Below are 20877 nucleotides of genomic sequence, written 5' to 3' on the forward strand. Positions count from 1 at the left end.
GATCCGTAGTCCAAAAACTCAATAAAATTAATACTGGTGCTGAAAATAATCATCTTTTTGCACATAGAGGCGGCGGCGGCGCACAGGTCTAATTTATGGAGGAACATCAATTTTCTAATTTCAGGAAAAAATGTGGTGCAATCTCGATTTTTAGATTTTGAAAAAAAGATGGATACATTATCAATTGAAATGTCTGTCGCCTCTGCTTCAATCCTGGCAAAGAAATTGGTAATATATTCCTCATAAGACTTGTTAAATCGATTAAACAATTGCAACAAATTCAAATTTTTAAAGGGGAAGACCTCGTAATAACTTTGAATGAAAACTGGAAATTGAATTATTTGACATTGCTGCACGCTGGTGTTGCGATTTGTGACATATAGTGTGATACGTTTAAAGCACAATGCAAACTATTGTTCAGTAATACGTCACGAAAACAAATTTGCACCAAACTCACGAACATTCCAAATTGTTTTCAGTAACGAATTTTTGCTATTAAAAAGATCCCTTATCAGGATTCAGTTTTGCTTTTTATTACAAAAAAATCCCGTCATTTCCCGGAACAAGCAGTATTTTTAACCTGAATTTAGGCTTATTTGGGAAGTATTTTGCTTCGCAGTGTTGGAGGAAATTGAAAACTATGTTTTTAATCTTTTCCCGGGATAAAAAAAGTATCGGGAAATAGACTCTCTGTTTCACTATTTTAGCATTTTTATAACCGTCATTTAGTTAATGCAACTAAGAGAAGAATGTTTGAATTTTCTAAATGTCAGTTTAAGCTGTTGAAGACTATATGCAGGAGTCACACGGACGCGCACCCTGAATTCCACCGGCGAGCATGTTCCGCATGTGAACGGGCAGCCCCTAGCGAAAACACATGTCCGATTTGAAAGGAAGAATCACGATCATTGCAGCAATGATCGTGATTCGATTCCATTCGATCGTAAGTTGTACATGTTCCGATTAACTTGATGGCTACAACTGTACACATTGAGAGTAACGGCTTTTTGCGTGCTCTCGCAATAAACGTTGAATCGCGTGAGTTACAAGCTGTGAGTGTAGACGACACCGATTTACGTGTATTTTGCTCTCTAGAGATCATGGTAACTCACTACCCGAAACGCTCCGCGCGAATAAGGGTGGAGAGCGCAAAAGCATCGCTTACTGACGATGATGCTAATAGATCTCACATAAGCTGTTACATGTTCGTTGGTCGCTAGAAGCAATTTTCTAACATCGCTGGTCATGACATTCCGTGACATTTTTTAAATCTCGCTATCATGGCTCCCACATTGTATTTAGAACAATGATCTGTTCGAAGATGAAGAAGAAGAATCCTAAACATATGGGGAATTCGAAGAATGCTTCAATTTGTACAAAGCTTTTTGACCAACCGCGCATTTCGTGTAGCGGTTGGAAACACGTTCTCATCAAAACGAGCTCAACAAAACGGAGGCCCTCAAGATTCGTCACTATGTGTCATCCTGTTCCTCGGACTTATGGAGACGATTTTCGACAGCATACCACAAGGAATCGAAATTTTCGTGCACTCAAACGGTCTATCATTGTGGCTTCGGGTCGTACCTACTCCAAAAGGACTACAGAAAGCTGCTAATGCTATAGACAAGTGCTATAGCCAAACTGGCCAAACGAGTAATACGAACTGGAGGGTAGATGATGACTACATTCACAGCGACCACCTGGCGGTTCGCTGCAGTATCGACTGTACGACCAGCATTCAGCGGACGGAAGGAGGGGCGAGGCCTAGCCATCGTATGTGGAAGATATCGTACTTCGACGACGAGGTGTTTAAGGAAGCGTTCCGCCGAGAGCACAATACTCTCGGTCTGAGCGGCGAGCAGCTGGTAACAGTACTCTCGCGTGCATGCGATGCCACCATGTCTAGGAAAGTCCAACATAGGAATGGGAAGCAACCAGCTTACTGGTGGACTCAAGCAATTGCGAACCTGCGCCGCGCCTGCCTACGGGCACGAAGGCGGATGCAGCGTGCACGCACAGAAGAAAAGGAGCGTGTTGAAACACGGGTGGCGTTCGTGGCTACTAGAGCCGCTCTGAAGGCTGAGATTAGATCAAGAAAAAAAGCCTGCTTCGAGAGCCTGTGTCGAAGTGTTAACGCGAATCCATAGGGTGACGCCTATAGGGTCGTAATGGCTAATACACGTGGGGCGATGGCCTCTACAGAGCGGTCTCCAGAGATGCTGGAGAGGATCATCGCGGGGCTCTTCTCACGTCATGACCCAAGTCCATGGCCTTACTTTGTGGAGCTGCCAGGGGCCAGGGTGGCCGACGAGGGAAGAGTAACTGTGGCGGAACTTGCGGGGATTGCACAATCCCTTAGTGTAGGTAAGGCGCCAGGACCGGATGGTATTCCGAACGTGGCCATCAAAGCGGCCATTGCTGAGCCTCCCGAGATGTTCAGATCTGTCATGCAGAGATACCTGGACGAGGGAGTCTTCCCTGAAGCATGGAAAAGACAGAGCTTGGTCCTATTGCCAAAGGCGGGAAAACCACCGGGGGATCCGTCGGCGTATAGACCAATATGCCTGCTTGATACGGCGGGGATACTGGGTCCGGTGTTATGGAACGACGATGTCTTGAGGTTGAAGTTCCCGGTGGGCGTGGTAATCGTCGGCTTCACTGACGATATTACGCTGGAGGTCTACGGCGAATCGATCGAAGAGATGGAGTTGACTGCAGCCCACTCGTTCGCAATTGTGGAGGAGTGGATGAGTTCCAAGAAGTTAGAACTGGCTCACCACAAGACTGAAGTGGTTGTTGATAACAACTTGCCGGAGCAACTGCGCGGTCACCTCTGAACGCTCCATAAAACTTTTGGGGATGATGATCGACGATAAGCTCACCTTTGGTAGCCACGTCAATTACGCCTGGAAGCGTGCCTCCACAGCTATAGTGGCATTGTCCCGAATGATGTCAAATAGCTCTGCGGTTTATGCCAGCAAGCGCAAGCTTCTGGCTAGCGTCGTACTGTCCATACTGAGGTATGGGGAGCCAGCTTGGGGCACGGCCCTGCGTATTAACGGCTACAGAACGAAGTTAGGAAGTACGTATAGGCTCATGTGCCTAAGAGTTGCAAATGCGAAACGTACCGTGTCGCACGATGCACTTTGCGCCATCACCGGCATGATGCATGATGGTGAAGACATGGAGTGCTTCGAAATGCGCGGCACGAGAAGCATCCGTAGGACTGTCAGGTTGGCCTCAATGGTCAAATGGCAGCGTGCGTGGGACAGTTCCACTAAGGATAGATGGACATATAGGTTGATACCGAAGATAGGTACGTGGGTCAAGAGGCGCCATGGGGAAATCACTTTCATCCTGGCCCAGATCCTTAAAGGCCATGTTTGGTTCAGACAGTATCTACAGCGGTTCGGAAACTCGGCCTCGCCCGCGTAGAACAACATGGTATCGTCGCTTTCGCAACGTCGGTCAACCGGGTGGGTTCCGAGCCCGAGGACGGAAAGGGGTCCTCATCAAGGCTGGGGCAGGCGTAGGCACGGCGTCGGCAAGTCCCTCTGTGTGTTGGCGAATAGGCCCTATCGCAGAGAGCTTGATTTGGGGTGCGTGCGGCATCATCATTCATGATACAGAGGGAAGCAGGCGCGAAGTCGACCCTTCCCACCTTCTGAGGACAGAAATACGAAATAAGTGCCAGACTACAATAAACTTCATGAAGGCAGTTGGAAATCGTCTTTGCGTCTTTCTAGTCGCCGTGTACGCCTGTGTATGCATCAAAGCAGTACTTCGGACGACAAATCTTATACACGTACATATTGAATGTACTCCCCCGCATGTGACATGAATACCGCTGCAGTTTTTCTATTCGCATAATGAAAAAATAAATCATCGGAATTGAAGGTCAACGCATACAACAACTATCGCACTTGTATACAAGTTAGAAAAAACTGATACGAATAGGCGGCCCCCACCGATGGGGTTTGATAAAACCCTTTTAGCTCGCTCAGTTCATGTTGGGGTTCATATTTTTTTCGCACAACTGTGTAAAACAAGTTAAAATGCATCATTAGAACCGGTGCCTCCGCTATTGGGGCTTATTGAAAATGTATCATGGGTTGTAGCCCCCCGAATCAGTTCATTATCGTAACAGCTACTGAAAAACGTCTCTCACTGTAAGCTACCTATCGAGAGTGTATACATAAATGATAAGTGAGAGATTTTCTCGTTCTACTTTATATTCAAACCCTGGGTGGAGGACGATTTGCGGACTCTCCGCAGACTGCGTGGTTGTCGACGTGCAGCCAAGGGCTGAGAGCTGAATGGAGAAGACTTTTATCACTACAAAGGCCACTCCGACCTTAGTATGATAATAAACAAATAGGTTTCCGGAACTAAGTTAGTTAACCCAAACTATCCCAGCGCCCTATAAATAGGACAGCTCTTGTAATCGTCTGCAAGCGTTAGTTCAAAACGATCTCGAACTAGAAGTTAAAACTGGATGGTCTACAATCTATTCATTGAAAAAAATCAAGATTCAACGCTTACCTACTATGTTGCAAACTTGCTTTGGTATACCTTTTGTTGGGGCCAGCTTGCCCATCGGCAGCTATTGCACTTCCACTACTTCCCGGTACAACGATACCAGAATCCTTGTTCGAGGTGGCACTGGTTGACTCGTTGGGAGACAACGGTATACCGGTAGTGCTGGTGCTGGGATCTGTTCTACTGGCATTGGCATTTTCTCTGCATGTAGTAAAACATCGATCGCAGAGACCGTTTCGGAACGGAACTGCCGAGCATCCGCTGGTGGTAATAGTGATGAGATTGTGTCCCATTAACCAAGTGTTAGATTGACCTCCTCTGAGGAGGAACTCAGCTGCTGGATTCCGTTTCGCTAAGCCCGAGCACGGCGAAAAAGTGTGATTGGCCATGAAATCTATACAAGTTTCGGCTAGCTCTGAATGGAAATTGTACAAATCACTATTGAAGGCCGGCTTAGACGGACGTTGTTGGGATTGTTGCTGCTGCTGTTGTTGCATTGTGTTGCGATCCTTCCGCTTGGAACCTTGCTCAGTAAGACTAGAACTGCGCTTTCGATTTGAAGAGTCTTCATTGGCCGTCGAGTAATCAGTGCGCTGCTTGGAGCCGTCTTGAAATGGGGTATGAACGTAGGACTCAAGACCTTTCACGATGTAGTAAACCAGATTTCTTCGCATGGGAAGACGACATTTAAGGAACCATCCAGCTATTACGTGGTGTGCCAAAGAGACAGTGTAATGGTCATAGCGATAGGGATTCGTATAAGGAAACGACATGGCCATTACATACATGTACTCGACTACTCGAAAATTTGCAATGCGATCGTTCGGTAGATGGCTCAATGTGGATAGAAACTCTAGAACTGGAACTGCTACTATAGCCGTGTTGGCCAACTTGCTCAGCTCAAATAATAAATCTGTTAGCTTGGGAACCAATGGATCAGGCATTTCCAGTAATAAGACGGTAAGCGTTTGAATGCACACCTGCGGCCGTCTGGATATCAAGCCTTGTTTGAGAGCGTCGATAATGTTTTTCTTAGTGCTTGCTTCCAAATGCTGATGATAAGAAGCCAAACTGGCCAATGCCGGTAATACCAAATCATGAATATCCGACAACGTTGGTTTAACCTGGTATCCCATAAGTTTCTCTACCATCAATTTATCATTGAACATCCAGTATAATGTTTTCGCCAACGAATCAATATCATTGCCCTGAATCAAAGCCTTGTTCTTCATTATGTTTGGTAGTTCGGACAGCACAAGCTGAACTACGTGCCAATCTCTTTCCTCTTTCAGGCAATCTACAATGATTTGACACCCCCGTTTAATAGAAATTGTTGTTAAACTTGTCGAAGGCATGACATCAGCGGATTTTATGTTTTCTTGCTGCGCAAGGTTCAGTTGGCTCGATGATTGGACTTGCTGCGATGAGCTCATCTGTTGTTGTACCTGCATACTTTGGTGCTGATAAGGGCCCTCGATGCCGAGGTAATGACTGAATCGCACTTTGTTGCCATTCTCTGCATCTGGATATCCGATGTGGAACGACGCATTCGCTCGAGCTTGTAACATCCAACTAAAGATTTTATGTCTGATAACATTTACATGTTGGAAAACAACGGGTTTGTCATAATGTGATTCCAGAAGGAGCATCAACAGATGGTACACTTTAATGGCATGAGTTGAGGGAACGCGGTATAATTTTACAGTAAATACACGGATCAATCCATCCACTAGTATGATTATGTCCTCTGCCTCTTTAGCCGAACGAATCACAGTCTTATCATGGGCGTAACAATCATATGGACGATGGAGCATTTTCCCAACAATTTCCAACAGCTCGAAACATCGCTTCGTATCGCAGTGCAAAATAAACTCAATCAACGCACTGGCCACGGCTTTTCTAACTTCAGCATCTGTTTCGTGTACCACTCCTCCCAAGTGTACAATCACAATCCGCTCCAGAATCTCCTCTTCATAAATAGCCCGATTGATGGCCATAATTCTGACTAATGCCTGCACAGCGTGGACTCTAATCATGGTGTTTTTCATTTTGTAAAACCTATCCATGAAAGAGCATAGTTCGAGCAACCACTGTGGACGTGTAGCGGAAATCTTCATCGTCATGTACTCAATCAATCCCTTCACTGAAGCCTCCGGACGTTCGGTCGAGACTTTCTCAATCAGCCCATATATTCTCTCCGGATCAGCGTTGATGTCATTCTTCTGTAGTAACTCTTCAATGAGATCGATCGTCTCATGGAAATGCTTCACGACATTGTTTTCATTGGGCAGCTTGTATTTGGCCAAGTTGGACGAAATTTCGTTCATGATGTCGCATATGACGTCCCACGTTGGTTCATTGAGCTCTGTGCCACTTTTCTGTATTAATCGGTGGATGCTGAGGATGACTTCGTAAGTGACGACGACGTGCTCACTTTTTAGAGCCTGAAAAAAAAGAACAAACGAATATAGATACTTCTATTATTATGCATTATAATCCTGTAGTCACATATCTATCCCATATGAATAGGACACCCAGGACAGATATGCGATGTGACAGATAGTAAATGTGAACTGTTGTCATGAATGAGATATCCTAATTTTTTGCTCTTCAGTTCTATCGAAGTTGAAAAACATCCATTGAACAAAAATTTAGTGAAGCCTTCTTTGAAACATTTTTGTTCCGAAAACTCAGATGTGAATATGTACATTATGTGGAAGATTATGATTTGAAAAATGTATTGGAGGTAGCTACTTTCCTTCGATGGGACTCGTTTTCAGAACATTGTAAATTAATGTGAAAATCGAATGGTCTAATACCCGGAAAATAGGCAATTAACTTTGATTGAACCCCCTTGTGTTTCACGTTTAAATGTAACGTTGTTATGTCTATTAGTTTTAAGCTTTCATCATTGAGGCCAAAATACCCAACTAACATTTAATGTCAATGTAAATGTTATTTCAACTCATCTATACGGCTTCAAGCTGATTATGTGTGCTATACATATGATCAACAACTTCTATTCAATGCTTTTACCAGCAAATCTGGCGAATCTATTCAGCTGTTTTTGACGTGACTGCACAACTACTTTACAGCTTGTTACACATTTTTTTCTCAATCCTTACTAAACCATTTAGTAATATAATTCGCTTCAATGGCGCTTATTCAAATTTTTTGAATCTGTTAAATAAGTTTTATACAGCCACTGAATTCAATTTTATTAAATATTATTTGAAAGGAGAGTGAATTTCGGAGTTCATTTAATGTTTTTTTGTGAAAACTCAAATATCAATTTTGTTGCTACCTAGATTCGAACTCCTGATCTCCTGATTCAATGGCCGCTGCTCTGTCATCACCGTCACTTTAACATATGTGAATAACAAAGGAAATTATGGATGTGCTTCTTCGCATACCCTATAGGTTGTTTTACTAACGCTATTTTCAGATTCATGCTGTATAAACGTTAGAAAGAGGCCTACATGCTGCTTTCAGCACATAAGCTTAAAAATTATGCTTTCAGCATTATTTCAACCATTATTCAAACATCTATCAGCATGTTCTGTTGGCTAACTTTTATGCATCATCAATCACTGAAATTGTTTTTAGGCAACATTTTCTCGATCTGTATAGATGTTACTCTACTGCTAATCGTTTAACAGTAGCCGTCAAAAGAAATATCGCTTCTAAGTGGCTTGTTTTCTTACACTATCTGCTAGCATTAATGACAGCGCTTTGTCAGTTGCTATAAGAGCAGGTGAATACCTTTGTAGCTGCATTACAGAAATCAATAGCTCATACACAGCTCCGGCAACAAAACTCAAATGTAAACATTGCGGTTTTGACGTTCCATACTGATAAGCTATTAAAAGAAGCAGTATAAGGTTTATTTAAACGTTGTGTAATCTTCAAAGATACAGAAGTTGCCTAAATGCTTCGTTAGTTCATTTCTAGCGCCATTACGCTATATTGTTAGTGCTATAACAACAGCGAAAACGTTTTCATTGTGAATGCTACTCACCGTAATATGGGAAGTTGCTAACAAGCAACTCAGTTACATACATGAGCTCTTAACCGATAAGCTTTGTTGCTAATTCAGACAGAGCTGTTTTATGACTATATGAAAGCTGCATAATCGATAAAAGATGAAATATATTCGGCACAAACTGACTAGCTGATAGATATTTGTGTAAAAGTCGAGTTGAAGTTTAGGGAATTATTTGCGGAGGCTTTTCTTTTATTCAGCATTGGCTGCTTTTATTCAAATATTATACAGCCAAAGGCTAGAAGCTGAAGCTTTTAGAACCAAAATTGTTAGTTGGGTAAGGCCTGTTGTTAGTTTTTTAATGGTTTAGTTACCTTATCTCAAGTGAACGTTTTTGAAAACCAACAGAAACGAATTTTTGTACCTATTATTGTAGGAAACCATTTTTTTTCACATATTTATCTATCTATCTTCTTTCTTCTATATAATAAAAAGAAATGGTCTGTGTTCGTATCCGCATAACTCGAAAACGGCTGGATGAATTTTCTTCATTACTTCAGCAGATATTTTCATTGTCGTTTCCGACGGGTTTATATGATATTTCCTCATGTGAAAATTATAAATAAGGTTGAGTAAATCGTGAAATACTAAAATTAAGATTCGTATGGAAATTTCGCATGGACACTTACGCCTACTATGCAGGGCAACGTCTGCCGGGTCGACTAGTTTTTTTAAATAGATATAGACAATAGAAGTAGGCTGGCCAAATTTTGCTAAACTTTGGTAAATACAAAAAAATGGTGAAGACTGGTGTAGTCCAAAAAAGTTATCATAAAATAAGGGGTGTTCCTATGAATGTGGGACAGAGTGTATATTACTTTCCTATTATAATCATTTCGGGTTTATAAAGACTTTAATTAATTGACTATGCCTTTCTAGCATTTAGCCTAGATACAATCTTTTGCTGACATCTTCATAACTTTGAAAAAAATAATTATCCTGTTAACAAAGTAACCGTTGGGCTACTGTCAAGACGTGACTTCCACATAAGGCTGAAAACTCCTAAGGTTGAAAAGGTAAAAATCTTACATAAGGCTGAAATAACAAAAGGCTAAAACATGAAAGGCCGGAAATTCTTGAGAAACCGAATTTAGTGGAAGAATTCTCATTTAACGTTAATAGGGGCACAAACTAAAATGACTCTTTCGAAATTAATTTATTGGCTTTTTTCGGTGATAATTATACTACTCAAAGCGAAAGGGAGTAGATGCAAGTAATGAAGATACAGATTCGACCAAGACAGGCTGTCTTGGTACAGTGATCACCACGTCACTATCCAAGCCGTTCCTGGGTGGACGTTAGGCAGAATAACAGCGATTTCAACAATGTTTGTTCTCTCATATGGCCCTCTGCTAATCTTCAGTTTCTATTCATTTCACACTTGCCGCTCGCTTGCGGTGTCAATCGAATCTGTATCTTCATTACTTTCATCTACTCCCTTTCGCTTTGAGTAGTATAATTATCACCGAAAAAAGCCAATAAATTAATTTCGATAAAGTCACGCGGTGATCAAAGCTTTCCTAATTATAAAATGACTCTTGTTGTCTTTCAATTTTTATATGGAATTCTATATTTTTAGTCTGAATAGCTAAAAAAATTGGCGGTGACATAGAAAGGAACAAGACTTTATTGTTCTTGGTTCTTGTGTTTTGTTTTTGATCCTTACCAAGATTACTTTCTTATTTTTTATTCTTTATTATTCTCTCTTCTTCCTTCTTTCTTTCTACTTCATTTTCCCTTTTTGCTTCTTCCTTCTTTTTCCTTCTTTAACCCTTCCAAGTTCTTTCTTCCTGTTTGTTTCTTTCTTCTTCGTTCTACCTTCTTTCTTCTTAGTTCCTCCATAGTTGTTCCTTCTTAATTCCTCTTTTCTTGTCCCTATTTCCTTCTTTCTTCTTCTGCCTTCTTTGTTCCTTCTTTCTTCTTCTTCTTTTTTCTGTTTTTTTTCTTCCTTTAGTTTTTTTTTGTTCTTCTCTCTTAATTTTTTCCTTTTTGTTTTCATATTTCTTCCTTCTTACTTTTCCTTGTTTTTTTCTTCATTTTCTTCTTTCTTCCTTTCTTTGCCTTGTTTTTTCTCTCTTCTACCTTCTTCCTATCTGTCTTCTTTTTTACCTTCTTCCCTTTTCTCTATTCTTCCTTCTTCGTTCTTTTTCCATTCTTCCGTCATATTTCTCATTTTTTCATCTTCTCTCTTTTTTTTCCGTCTTCGCCATTCTCCTTTATTCTTTTTTAATTTTTCCTTTTGTCTTCCTTTTCCTTGTTTTATCATTATTCCTTCTTTTATCTTTATCTTACTTTTTCCTTCTTTCTTCTTCTATGTTCTTTCTTCAATATTTCATCTATTTTCCTTCTCTCTATTTCCGTCTTCTTGCTTCTTTTTTCTTCCTTCCTTCTTCTCTGTGCATTTTTTATTCTCTATTCTTAATTCCTTATTCTTTATTTTCATTCTTTATTCTCAATTCTTCATTCTCAATTCTTCATTCTCAATTCTTCATTCTCAATTCTTTATTCTTTATTCATTATTCATTTTTCTTTATTCTTTATGCTCAATTATATATTCTTTTCTTTATTTTATTGGCTCATCTTTTTTTATTTATTCTTTATTCTTTATTCATTCTTTCAAGACATTTTTTAAATTAATTCTACATTAGATCTGTTCACCATTTTCAAAAGTATTCCAGATTTAAAGTGCCACCCCTCTATTTCAATGAGTATCTTAAATGGAGTCTCCTGACCAATTTTCAGCCAAATCCATGGAGATTAAGAGGTGCATCAAACGAGATTTGTAATTTTTTAGACTTTTTCATAGAAATGTCGTCTGAATGCATCAATTTAACTCCACATATTAGAAGCATTAGTCGTGAATAGCTTCTTTAGACTATTATCTACCACTTTGTCATTGATACTAGGATGTTTAGAGGGCTTATTCTATTACTTTTTAGTAGATTTTGCTGAAAAAAATGCCTAAAAACCAGAAAAATAATTTTAGGTGCTTCTGGAGGTAGAATAAATATTTAATATGTGCCCAATTCAATTATTCCGTTTATTTCCTTCGAGTGTTGTGGAAGTTTCGTCCATACATCACTTTATTCTGAAAAATAATCTTCGGGATGTAATGATGCAGTTTTCATGAAATACTCAACATTTGAATAGGGTAGTCAAGCAAGACCATTCCCCCCATGCTAAAACAAAGTTGACCATGATTTATGAGCAATGTCATTCAGTATGCTCGATCCACTGGTATGGATCTAGAGTGGGCTATGTGGTAGTGTCAGGGCCTGCAGATCAAGAGGTCCACGGTTCGAAGCGCCTAGCAGTTCAAGATAATATCTTATTTTATTTATCAAACCAGGTGGTTAATTTCATGTTGTCGATAACCTGTCGCGGTTTGTTTAAATAAAGTATAAAAAACTTCTTGATTTATTGGTTATCCTCTCCTTAGTTATTGTATCACACTCATGGTACAAACAGAACCGGATCGATCCTTCCCATTAACAAAACATTACTTCACAATTGGTGACAGCAATGATGGACATGAACTTATTATAATCTCAATAATTGAAGGTTGTTTGAAATTAGTCTGTGGCATGAGTGATACAATAACCAAGAGGAGGGTATAGAATCAATCACATTCAAGTGTAGTTTACAACCCCGAAAGATCATTGAAAACATAGCATTTTCCATAAAACTTGACAAAAAAATCTTTATCTACTCGGCGCCTCGAACCGTGGACTTCTTGATCTGCAGGTCCTGACACTACCACATAGCCCACTCTAGATCCATACCAGTGAATCGAGCATACTGAATGACATTGCTCATAAATCATGGTCAACTTTGTTTTAGCATGGGGGGAATGGTCTTGCTTGACTACCCTATTCAAATGTTGAGTATTTCATGAAAACTGCATCATTACATCCCGAAGATTATTTTTCAGAATAAAGTGATGTATGGACGAAACTTCCGCAACACTCGAAGGAAATAAAAGAAATAATTGAATTGGGCACACATTAAATATTTATTCTACCTCCAGAAGCACCTAAAATTATTTTTCTAGTTTTTAGGCATTTTTTTCAGCAAAATCTACTAAAAAGTAATAGAATAAGCCCTCTAAACATCCTAGTATCAATGACAAAGTGGTAGATAATAGTCTAAAGAAGCTATTCACGACTAATGCTTCAAATATGTGGAGTTAAATTGATGCATTCAGACGACATTTCTATGAAAAAGTCTAAAAAATCACAAATCTCGTTTGATGCACCTCTTAATCTCCATGGATTTGGCTGAAAATTGGTCAGGAGACTCCATTTAAGATACTCATTGAAATAGAGGGGTGGCACTTTAAATCTGAAATACTTTTGAAAATGGTGAACAGATCTATTTTACATCCAACCACTGTAGAGAACAGACACGTTATAGCTATAGCTAATAAACCTTTGTTCGTTATTAATATTAGACTCGTACTGTTCGTTTCGCTCAGTCTCGTTCGCACCGTATTCCTTCAGGTTATGGGCTCGTCTACGAAGGAAAGTTGTAACCACCAACGCTGGGGCTGGACGAGGTTAAGAAGGCTCTAAACGAGCTGAAAAACAGTAAAGCTGCTGGGAAGCACGAGATGTTTAGCCTGTGATGATCCTTGATAAATTCCGGGAGTACAACTTGCAGACTCACCATCTGTTCATTGATTTCAAAGCAGCGTACGATTCAGTGAAGAGAAATGAGCTGTGGCAGATAATGTCCGAACATGGTTTTCCGGCGAAACTGATTAGACTGATACGTGCAACGCTGGATGGCTCGAAATCAAGTACGAAGTGTCAACCTCGTTTGTGACCTTAGACGGATTGAAACAGGGTGATGCACATTCAAATTTATTGCTCAACATTGCACTCGAAGGCGCTATTAGGAGATCTGGCGTGCAGAGGAACGACACTATCATCACACGGTTGCATATGCTCCTGGGTTTTGCGGGCGACATCGACCTTATTGGAATCGATCGCAGAGCAGTAGTGGACGCTTTTGTCCCACTGAAGAGGGAGACGGCGAGAATAGGCTTAATCATTAACTCTACCAAGACAAGGTACATGGTGGCAGGTAGAGATAGGGGAAGACCTAGTGGTGTTGGTGCAGAGGTAGTGCTTGATGGGGATGTGTTTGAAGTTGTTGATGAATTTGTTTACCTTGGAACGCTTGTGACATGTGACGTTACCCGTGAAGTGAAAAGACGTATTGCTGCTGCGAATAGGGCCTTTTGCGGATTACGTTACCAGCTTAGGTCCGCAACATGCAGACGGAAACGAAATTTGCTCTATACAAAACTATGATTACTCGGTAGTCAACAGGAGGACGGTATCTGGTGGCGTCGCATGAATCACGAGTTGCACTTACTTGATAATTGATGGGCTACAGCTCTTCGATGAACCTACGCCGAATGGAGTATCCTTCTCCACTGGACTCGATCCTGGGCCAATCGCTTCCACTCGCCCTGAACGTTGAGCGCCCTCAGGTCCTCTCCAACTGCAGAAAGCCATCGTGTTAGCGGCCTTCCACAAAGCCTGCGGCCCCTTCCGGGTTCTCTACAAAATATTATCTTCGCTTGACGTTCTTCCGGCATACGAACAACGTGACCAGCCCACCGTAGTCTGCCGTGTTGTATAAGCTTAATAATATCCAGCCCTTTATACACCTGGTACAACTCGTGATTCATGCAACGCCGCAAGATACCGTTCTCCTGTTAACCGCCGAGTATTGTACGCAGCACCTTACGCTCAAACACTCCGAAAGCTCTCCGATTAGCCTCCTTTAACGTCCATGTCTCATGGCCGTATAAAACCACCGGAAGAATCAGAGTAGTATACAGCGCGAGTTTTGTTCTCGTATGCAGACTACGGGACTTAAGCTGGTTACGAAGTCCGTCATAAGCCTTATTTGCAGCTGCAATACGCCTTTTCACCTCGCGGCTAACATCATTATCGCACGTCACTAATGTTCCAAGATACACAAGTTCTTCTACCACTTCAAATTTGTCACCATCTAGCACCATTTCCCTACCACCACCACTAATGAACCCACGTTGATTGCCAGCGACCATGTATTTCGTTTTGTTGGTATTGATCATGAGTCCAATCCAAAAAGGCACAAAAGCCTCTTCCACGGCACGGCGATCAATCCCGATAATATCGTTATCGTCCGCAAATCCCAGGAGGATATGCGATCTTGTTATAGTGGTACTGCTTCTTTACACACCAGCTCTCCTAATCGCTCCCCCGAGCGCTATATTGAACAGTAGATTCGAGAGTGCATCACCCTGCTTTAATCCATCTAAGGTAACAAATGACGTCGATATTTCATCTCTTACACTTGATTTCGATCCGTCCAACGTTATGTGAATCAGCCGTATCAGTTTCGCCGGAAAACCATGTTCTAGCACAATTTGCCATAATTCATTCCGTTGCACTGAATCGTACGCTGCCATAAAATCAATAAACAGATGATGTGTCTGCAAGTTGTACTCCCGGAATTTATCAAGGATTTGTCTCAGGATGAACATCTGATCCATCGTTGATCGGCCCTCACGAAAACCTGCTTGGCATTCGCCGACGAAGGACTCTTCAAGCGGTCTCAATCTGTTGAACAGAATACGGGACATAATTTTGTACGCCGAATTAAGGAGGGTTATTCCTCGGTAATTGGCGCACTCCACTCGGTGCCCCTTCTTAAAGAGAGGGCAAATGAGCCGTTTAACCAGCTAGCAGGCATTTCCTCGTCTTCCCATATTTTCGACATTATATGGTGCAGAACTTCATGAAGCTGCTCACTGCCATGTTTGAGAAGTTCAGCCGGGAGCTGGTACTTCCCCGCAGCCTTATTGTTTTTCAGCTCTTTAACAGATTTTTTTAACCTCATCTAGTGTTGGCGACTCCACAGCTTGTCCATCGTCGCTAATATTTATTCTATTTACCGAAGCACCGTCACTTCCACTATTCAACAAAGTCTCGAGGTGTTGCTTCCACCTGGCAGCCACTTCGGTTTTATCTGTCAGCAAATTACCTTGTTGGTCGTTCCACATGACGGGAGATGGCGCTGTCTTTCTCCGCACGCTATTGTCGGACTCATAAAACCTCCGCATATCGTTCTGCTCCATTTTTCCTGCGCCTCACTAATAACTTGTTCTTCATATTCTTCTGCGGTGGGTTCCTGCGGTGGGTTCGTTTTTCGGCTGCTTTTGCTTCCTTGTACCGATCTCTATTCGATCGGGTACCCGACACCAACATCCGGCTTCTGGCAACGTTCTTCTCGTCTGTCACTCTCTGACACTCCACATCGAACCAACCCTTCCTGGGTCGCCTCTGTGCAGTCCCTACCACTTCTCGTGCTGTTGTGCTCACCGCTCCATGGATCGATTCCCATAGATCGTTGATGTTGTCGCTAACGTTGATTGCACTTATCCGTTCGTCGAGCTTTTGGCGGTACTCGGCCGATACTCCTTCAGCCGACAATCGCTGGATATTGTAACGCATCGTTCGCTGTGCGTGATCTTTCGTTCGATACAGTTGACAACCGTGATCGAATTTTACTGACAACGAGGTAGTGATAAGAGTCAATGTTCGGACCTTTGAATGTCCGCACATCGATAACATCCGAGAAATGGCGCCCATCCACCAGAACATGGTCTATCTGGTTGCAAGTTTCACCATTTGGGTGTCTCCAGGTGTGCTTTCGGATATTCTTTCGTCCAAAGTAGGTGCTACTGATGGCCATCCCTCTGGCAGCAGCGAAATTTACTAGCCGTAGGCCGTTGTCATTGGTAGCGGAGTGAAGGCTTTTCCTACCAATTATGGGACGGAAAAAGTCCTCTCTACCGACCTGAGCGTTAGCGTCTCCGATAACAATTTTCACGTCATGCTTTGGACACTCTCCATAGGCTTTATCAAGACATTCATAAAACGTGTCCTTCACGTCGTCGGATTTATCGTTTGTCGGTGCGTAAATGTTGATTAGCCTGTAATTGAATAATTTGCCCCGTATCCTCAACACACAGATTCGTTCGCTAATGGGTTTCCACCGCATCACTCGTTACATCTGCTTACCCATCACTACGAAACTCCAAGCTCTGCTTTTCCGCCACCGCTGTGATAGATGTTATACTTGAATGTAGTGTTGGTCGTGGGGTCCACGGGTCGGAATTCACGTTCTCCGGATCAGGGCCATCGGACTTCTTGAATAGCGGCCACGTTCACTCCAACCTTCTGCAGTTCACGAGCTAGAAGGCTCACTCGTCCAGGTTCATTTAGGGTCCTGACATTCCAGGTACCGAGTTTCCAATCATAGTCCTTCTTTCGTTGCCGGGTCGGTTGCCAAAAATAACGTTCTCTTTTTCTTCTATCTCAATTTTTCGTGGTATTTACGGGGCTTCAGTAAGCTACCTTACCGAGGTTGCGTTACCTACATCGCGCTGGTGGGGCTGCCACCTTAGGTATAGCTGACACCGCTGGGTACCGCACCTCCTGGTGAACAGACGCTCGAGGCGTACCTTCTCACTCTAGCTGACGTCAGAAGGACAACATTGCCTAGGCTGCACTACCAGCTAAGTACGCAACCCTTGGCGACGGTCTTTTGTTATCGGACGACCCGTGGAAGCGTGAGGTAGGAACTTGTGGGGACCAGAGCTCTGTTGGGCACTCCTTCCTTGATGTCAACCCACAATTTTACAGCCCATCACGAGTTGTACCAGGTGTATAAAGGGCAGAATATTGTTAAGCTTATACAACACGGCAGATTACGGTGGGCTGGGCACGTTGTTCGTATGCCGGAAGAACATCAAGCAAAGATAATATTTAGTAGAGAACCCGGCCGCATACACGACGACTTTTTGCAGTTGAAGAGGACCTGAGGGCGCTCAATGTTCAGGGCAACTGGAAGCGATTGGCCTAGGATCGAGTCCAGTGGAGAAGGACATTCCATTCGGCGTTGGTTCATCGAAGAGCTAGTATCAAGCAAGTAAGTATCAAGTAAGTATACCCCCAATAGAACCGGGTCTACTACGAAAAGCCGAATCACGAATGGCCGAATTACAAGAGGCTTCTTCTTCTTCTTATTGGCATTACATCCCACACTGGGACAGAGCCGCCTCGCAGCTTAGTGTTCATTAAGCACTTCCACAGTTGCTGCGAGGTTTCAAAGCCAAGTTACCATTTTTGCATTCGTATATCACGATGATACTTTCATGCCCAGGGAAGTAGAGACAATTTCCAATCCGAAAATTGTCTAGACCGGCACCGGGAATCAAACCCAGCCACCCTCAGCATAGTTTTGCTTTGTAGCCGCGCGTCTTACCGCACGGCTAAGAATGGCCCTAATTACAAAAGGCCGAAAGCAAAAAAGGCCGAATGCACAAAAGGCCGAAACCACAAAAGGCCGAAATCACATAAGGCCGAAACCACAAAGGCCGAATCACAAAAGGCCGAATAAAATCGGCAGACCAAAAAAGTGAACCGGAGAACCGGTCCACTTTGTTGGTCTGCCGATTTCATTCAGACTTTTTTTTTTATTCAAATACTTAATATAATTTAGAATATTCGGATTATTTTGTGATTTCTCAGTGAAGTCTTGTGAAGTTTCTCTTAAATTGGGAGAAAATGAAATACATTTAAGAACACCGCGTTACCGTAAGTTAAACAGCTTTTAGTTAAAAGCATAATAATTGTTAAGAAAATTATTTTGAGCTTTTTAGTGGAATGTCTTCACTGGTGTCAGGCCATTAGGCCGAATGGTCATTAGGCCGAATGGCCATTAGGCCGAAATAGCAAAAAGGAGCAAAAATTTAAAAATGAGAAGTGCTTTCTTCACCTTACCCCTTCTTCCTTCTTTCTTCTTGCTTCTTCCTTCTTTTATCTCTCTTCTTCTTCCTTTTTTTCTTTTTCGCTCTTCCTTCTTGCTCCTTTCTATTTCCTTCTTCTGTGCTATTTTTGTCTTCTTCCTTCTTTCTTCTTATTTCTGCATTCCTTTTCCTTCTTTCTTCCTTCATTCTTTTTCTTCCTTCTTTTTCCTTCTTTTCCCCACCCTTCTTCTTTAGGCTTTCTTTTTCTTGTTTCCTTCTTCTTTCTACTTTCTTCTTTCTTCCTTCTTCCTTCTTTTTTCTTCCTTCCTTCTTCTTTCCTTTTTCTTCCTTCTTCCTGCTTGCTTCTTCCTTATACCTTCTCCCATTTTTCTTCCTTCTTTTTTCTTTCTTCTTCCTTATTCTTCATTCCTTCTTCCTTCATTCTTCTTATTTCTTCTTTTATCCTTCTTTCTTCCTTCTTCCTTCTTTCTACCTTCTTCCTTCTTTCTTCTTCCTTTTTCCTTCTTCCGTCTTCCTTCTTCGTTCTTCGTTCTTCCTTCTTCCTGCTTCCTTCTTTTTTCTCCCTTCTTCTTCCTTCCTCTTTCTTTCTTTTTCCTGCTTGCTTCTTCCTTAGTCCTTCTTCCTTCTACCTTCTTCCATTTTTCTTCTTCCTTCTTCCTTTTTTCTTACTTCTTTTTCTACCTTATTTTTTCTTCCCTCTTCTTTGTTCCTTCTTCTTTCTTCGTTCTTCGTTTTTCCTTCTTCCCAAGCAGCACAAGTTAAACACAAATGGTTGCCGCAACTTGAATGTGATTTAATCTGGACACAAAATAGTTGAAGTAACTTATGTGAAACATGTGTGCTGCTAGGGTTCCTTCTTCCTTCTTCCTTCTTCTTTCTTCCTTCTTCTTTCTTCCTTCTTCTTTCTTCCTTCTTCTTTCTTCCTTCTTCTTTCTTCTTTTTTCCGTTTTCTTCTTTCTTTCTCCCGTCTTCTTTCTTTCTTATTCTTTCTTTCTTCTTCCATCTTCCTTTTTCCTTCTTCTCTCTTGCTTCTTCCCTTTTCCTTCTTCTTCCTTCTTCTTTCTTCCGTTTTCTTCCTTCTTTCCCCGTCTTCTTTCTTTCTTATTCTTTTTTTCTTCTTTCTTCCTTCTTTCCTTATTCCTCACTTCGTACAACTCATTTCTCACTCCCCAGTTCTCATTCGGCCTAATGGCCATTTGGCCTAATGACCGTTCGGCCTAATGACCATTCGGCCTAATGACAATTCGGCCTAATGACCCAGCATCGTCTTCACTTGTCATAAGACGAGTTTGCACAATCCCATTTAATTCCACCACTTAATTGAGGTCGAAATACGTATCTGTCAAAGTACAATTAAGTGGTGGCATAATAATTGGAAATGTCGATTTTGTTTAGTTTCTGATGTCGCAATTAGATCATGAGTAGTGCGCTCATTCGCACATCCATGTGTCATGAAGCGCACAACTCCTACATTGATGCAAATCGGCAATTCGATTCTGTGAGCCATGAATCCGGTGGAATTGAACTCGGGCTCTTGTATTAGATTTAGGAATTTAACTTTTCCCAATACTTACAATGATTACTACATCACCAAAGGAAGGAAAAAGAGAGCTCTTGGATTACTCCGTTACTTTAAAGTGCTAATGTTTATACGTATACAATGTTCAGTTATGTTCATACTTTCATTACTGCAATGAAGATTGATCTATTATGGATTATATAAGGATTCAAATTAACTCTGTAAACACCGTCATACAACTTTTTTCAATTGAAAGATTGAGCTTCGACGTTGAACTGACGTTAAATACCTCAACTGAATAAAATTGATTAGATCGCTGCTAGTAGTTGCAAAACACGTGGACAAGTTTTTCTTAATGGTGCAGCATAATAAAAGAAAACGTAAATTTGTGAGTATTCTAAGTTCTCTTGGTTGAAAGATTGAAACTTGTGTAATGATTCGGCCTTTTGTGTTATTCGGCCTTTCGTGGTTCGGCCTTTTGGGTTTTCGGCCTTTTGTGGTATGCTAGAACATTTTTGGCCTTTTGTGTTTCAGCCTTCTGTGGTTTGGCCTTTTGCACTGATCCCATAGAACCATATATGGCACGGCAAATGCTGGGTAAAACGTACCATAGGTACTTCGCGTTCCTGAAGGAATAAAATAGACCCCATTTCGCGGTATTTAGCCTCTTACCCAGCAACTCCTATTCCTACCTCCTCGCGGCGCTGGCCTGGATACGATCAACCTTAGGGAAGATCAGGTAACCAACCCCGGAGACAACTATGGTCGTATGCTGACAGGGAAGAAGGGATTGAGGTGTAAATCTGATCGAGCGTCTGTTCTCCATGTTAGGGGCGGCTCACAATAGCGTCTGTTCCCCATGTTAGGGGCGATCGTGTCAGCCAAAGATTCTACAGTTACCAAGAAAGGCAAAAGTAGAGCAAACGGATTGATTCAACGGCAACA

At 41.9% G+C, this 20877-nt stretch overlaps 1 protein-coding gene across 1 annotated transcript in view; it reads right to left on the reverse strand.

Annotated features, from left to right (window-relative positions):
- LOC134220432 (tuberin) overlaps nucleotides 1-20877 on the reverse strand; it is a 103556-nt gene that overhangs the window by 79799 nt on the left and 2880 nt on the right. The window contains 1 exon segment of the mRNA XM_062699490.1: nucleotides 4543-6983. Coding sequence (XP_062555474.1) covers nucleotides 4543-6983 — 2441 coding nt within the window.

The sequence above is a fragment of the Armigeres subalbatus genome, chromosome 3, assembly GCF_024139115.2.
Source record: "Armigeres subalbatus isolate Guangzhou_Male chromosome 3, GZ_Asu_2, whole genome shotgun sequence".
Taxonomy (NCBI): Eukaryota; Metazoa; Arthropoda; class Insecta; order Diptera; family Culicidae; genus Armigeres; species Armigeres subalbatus.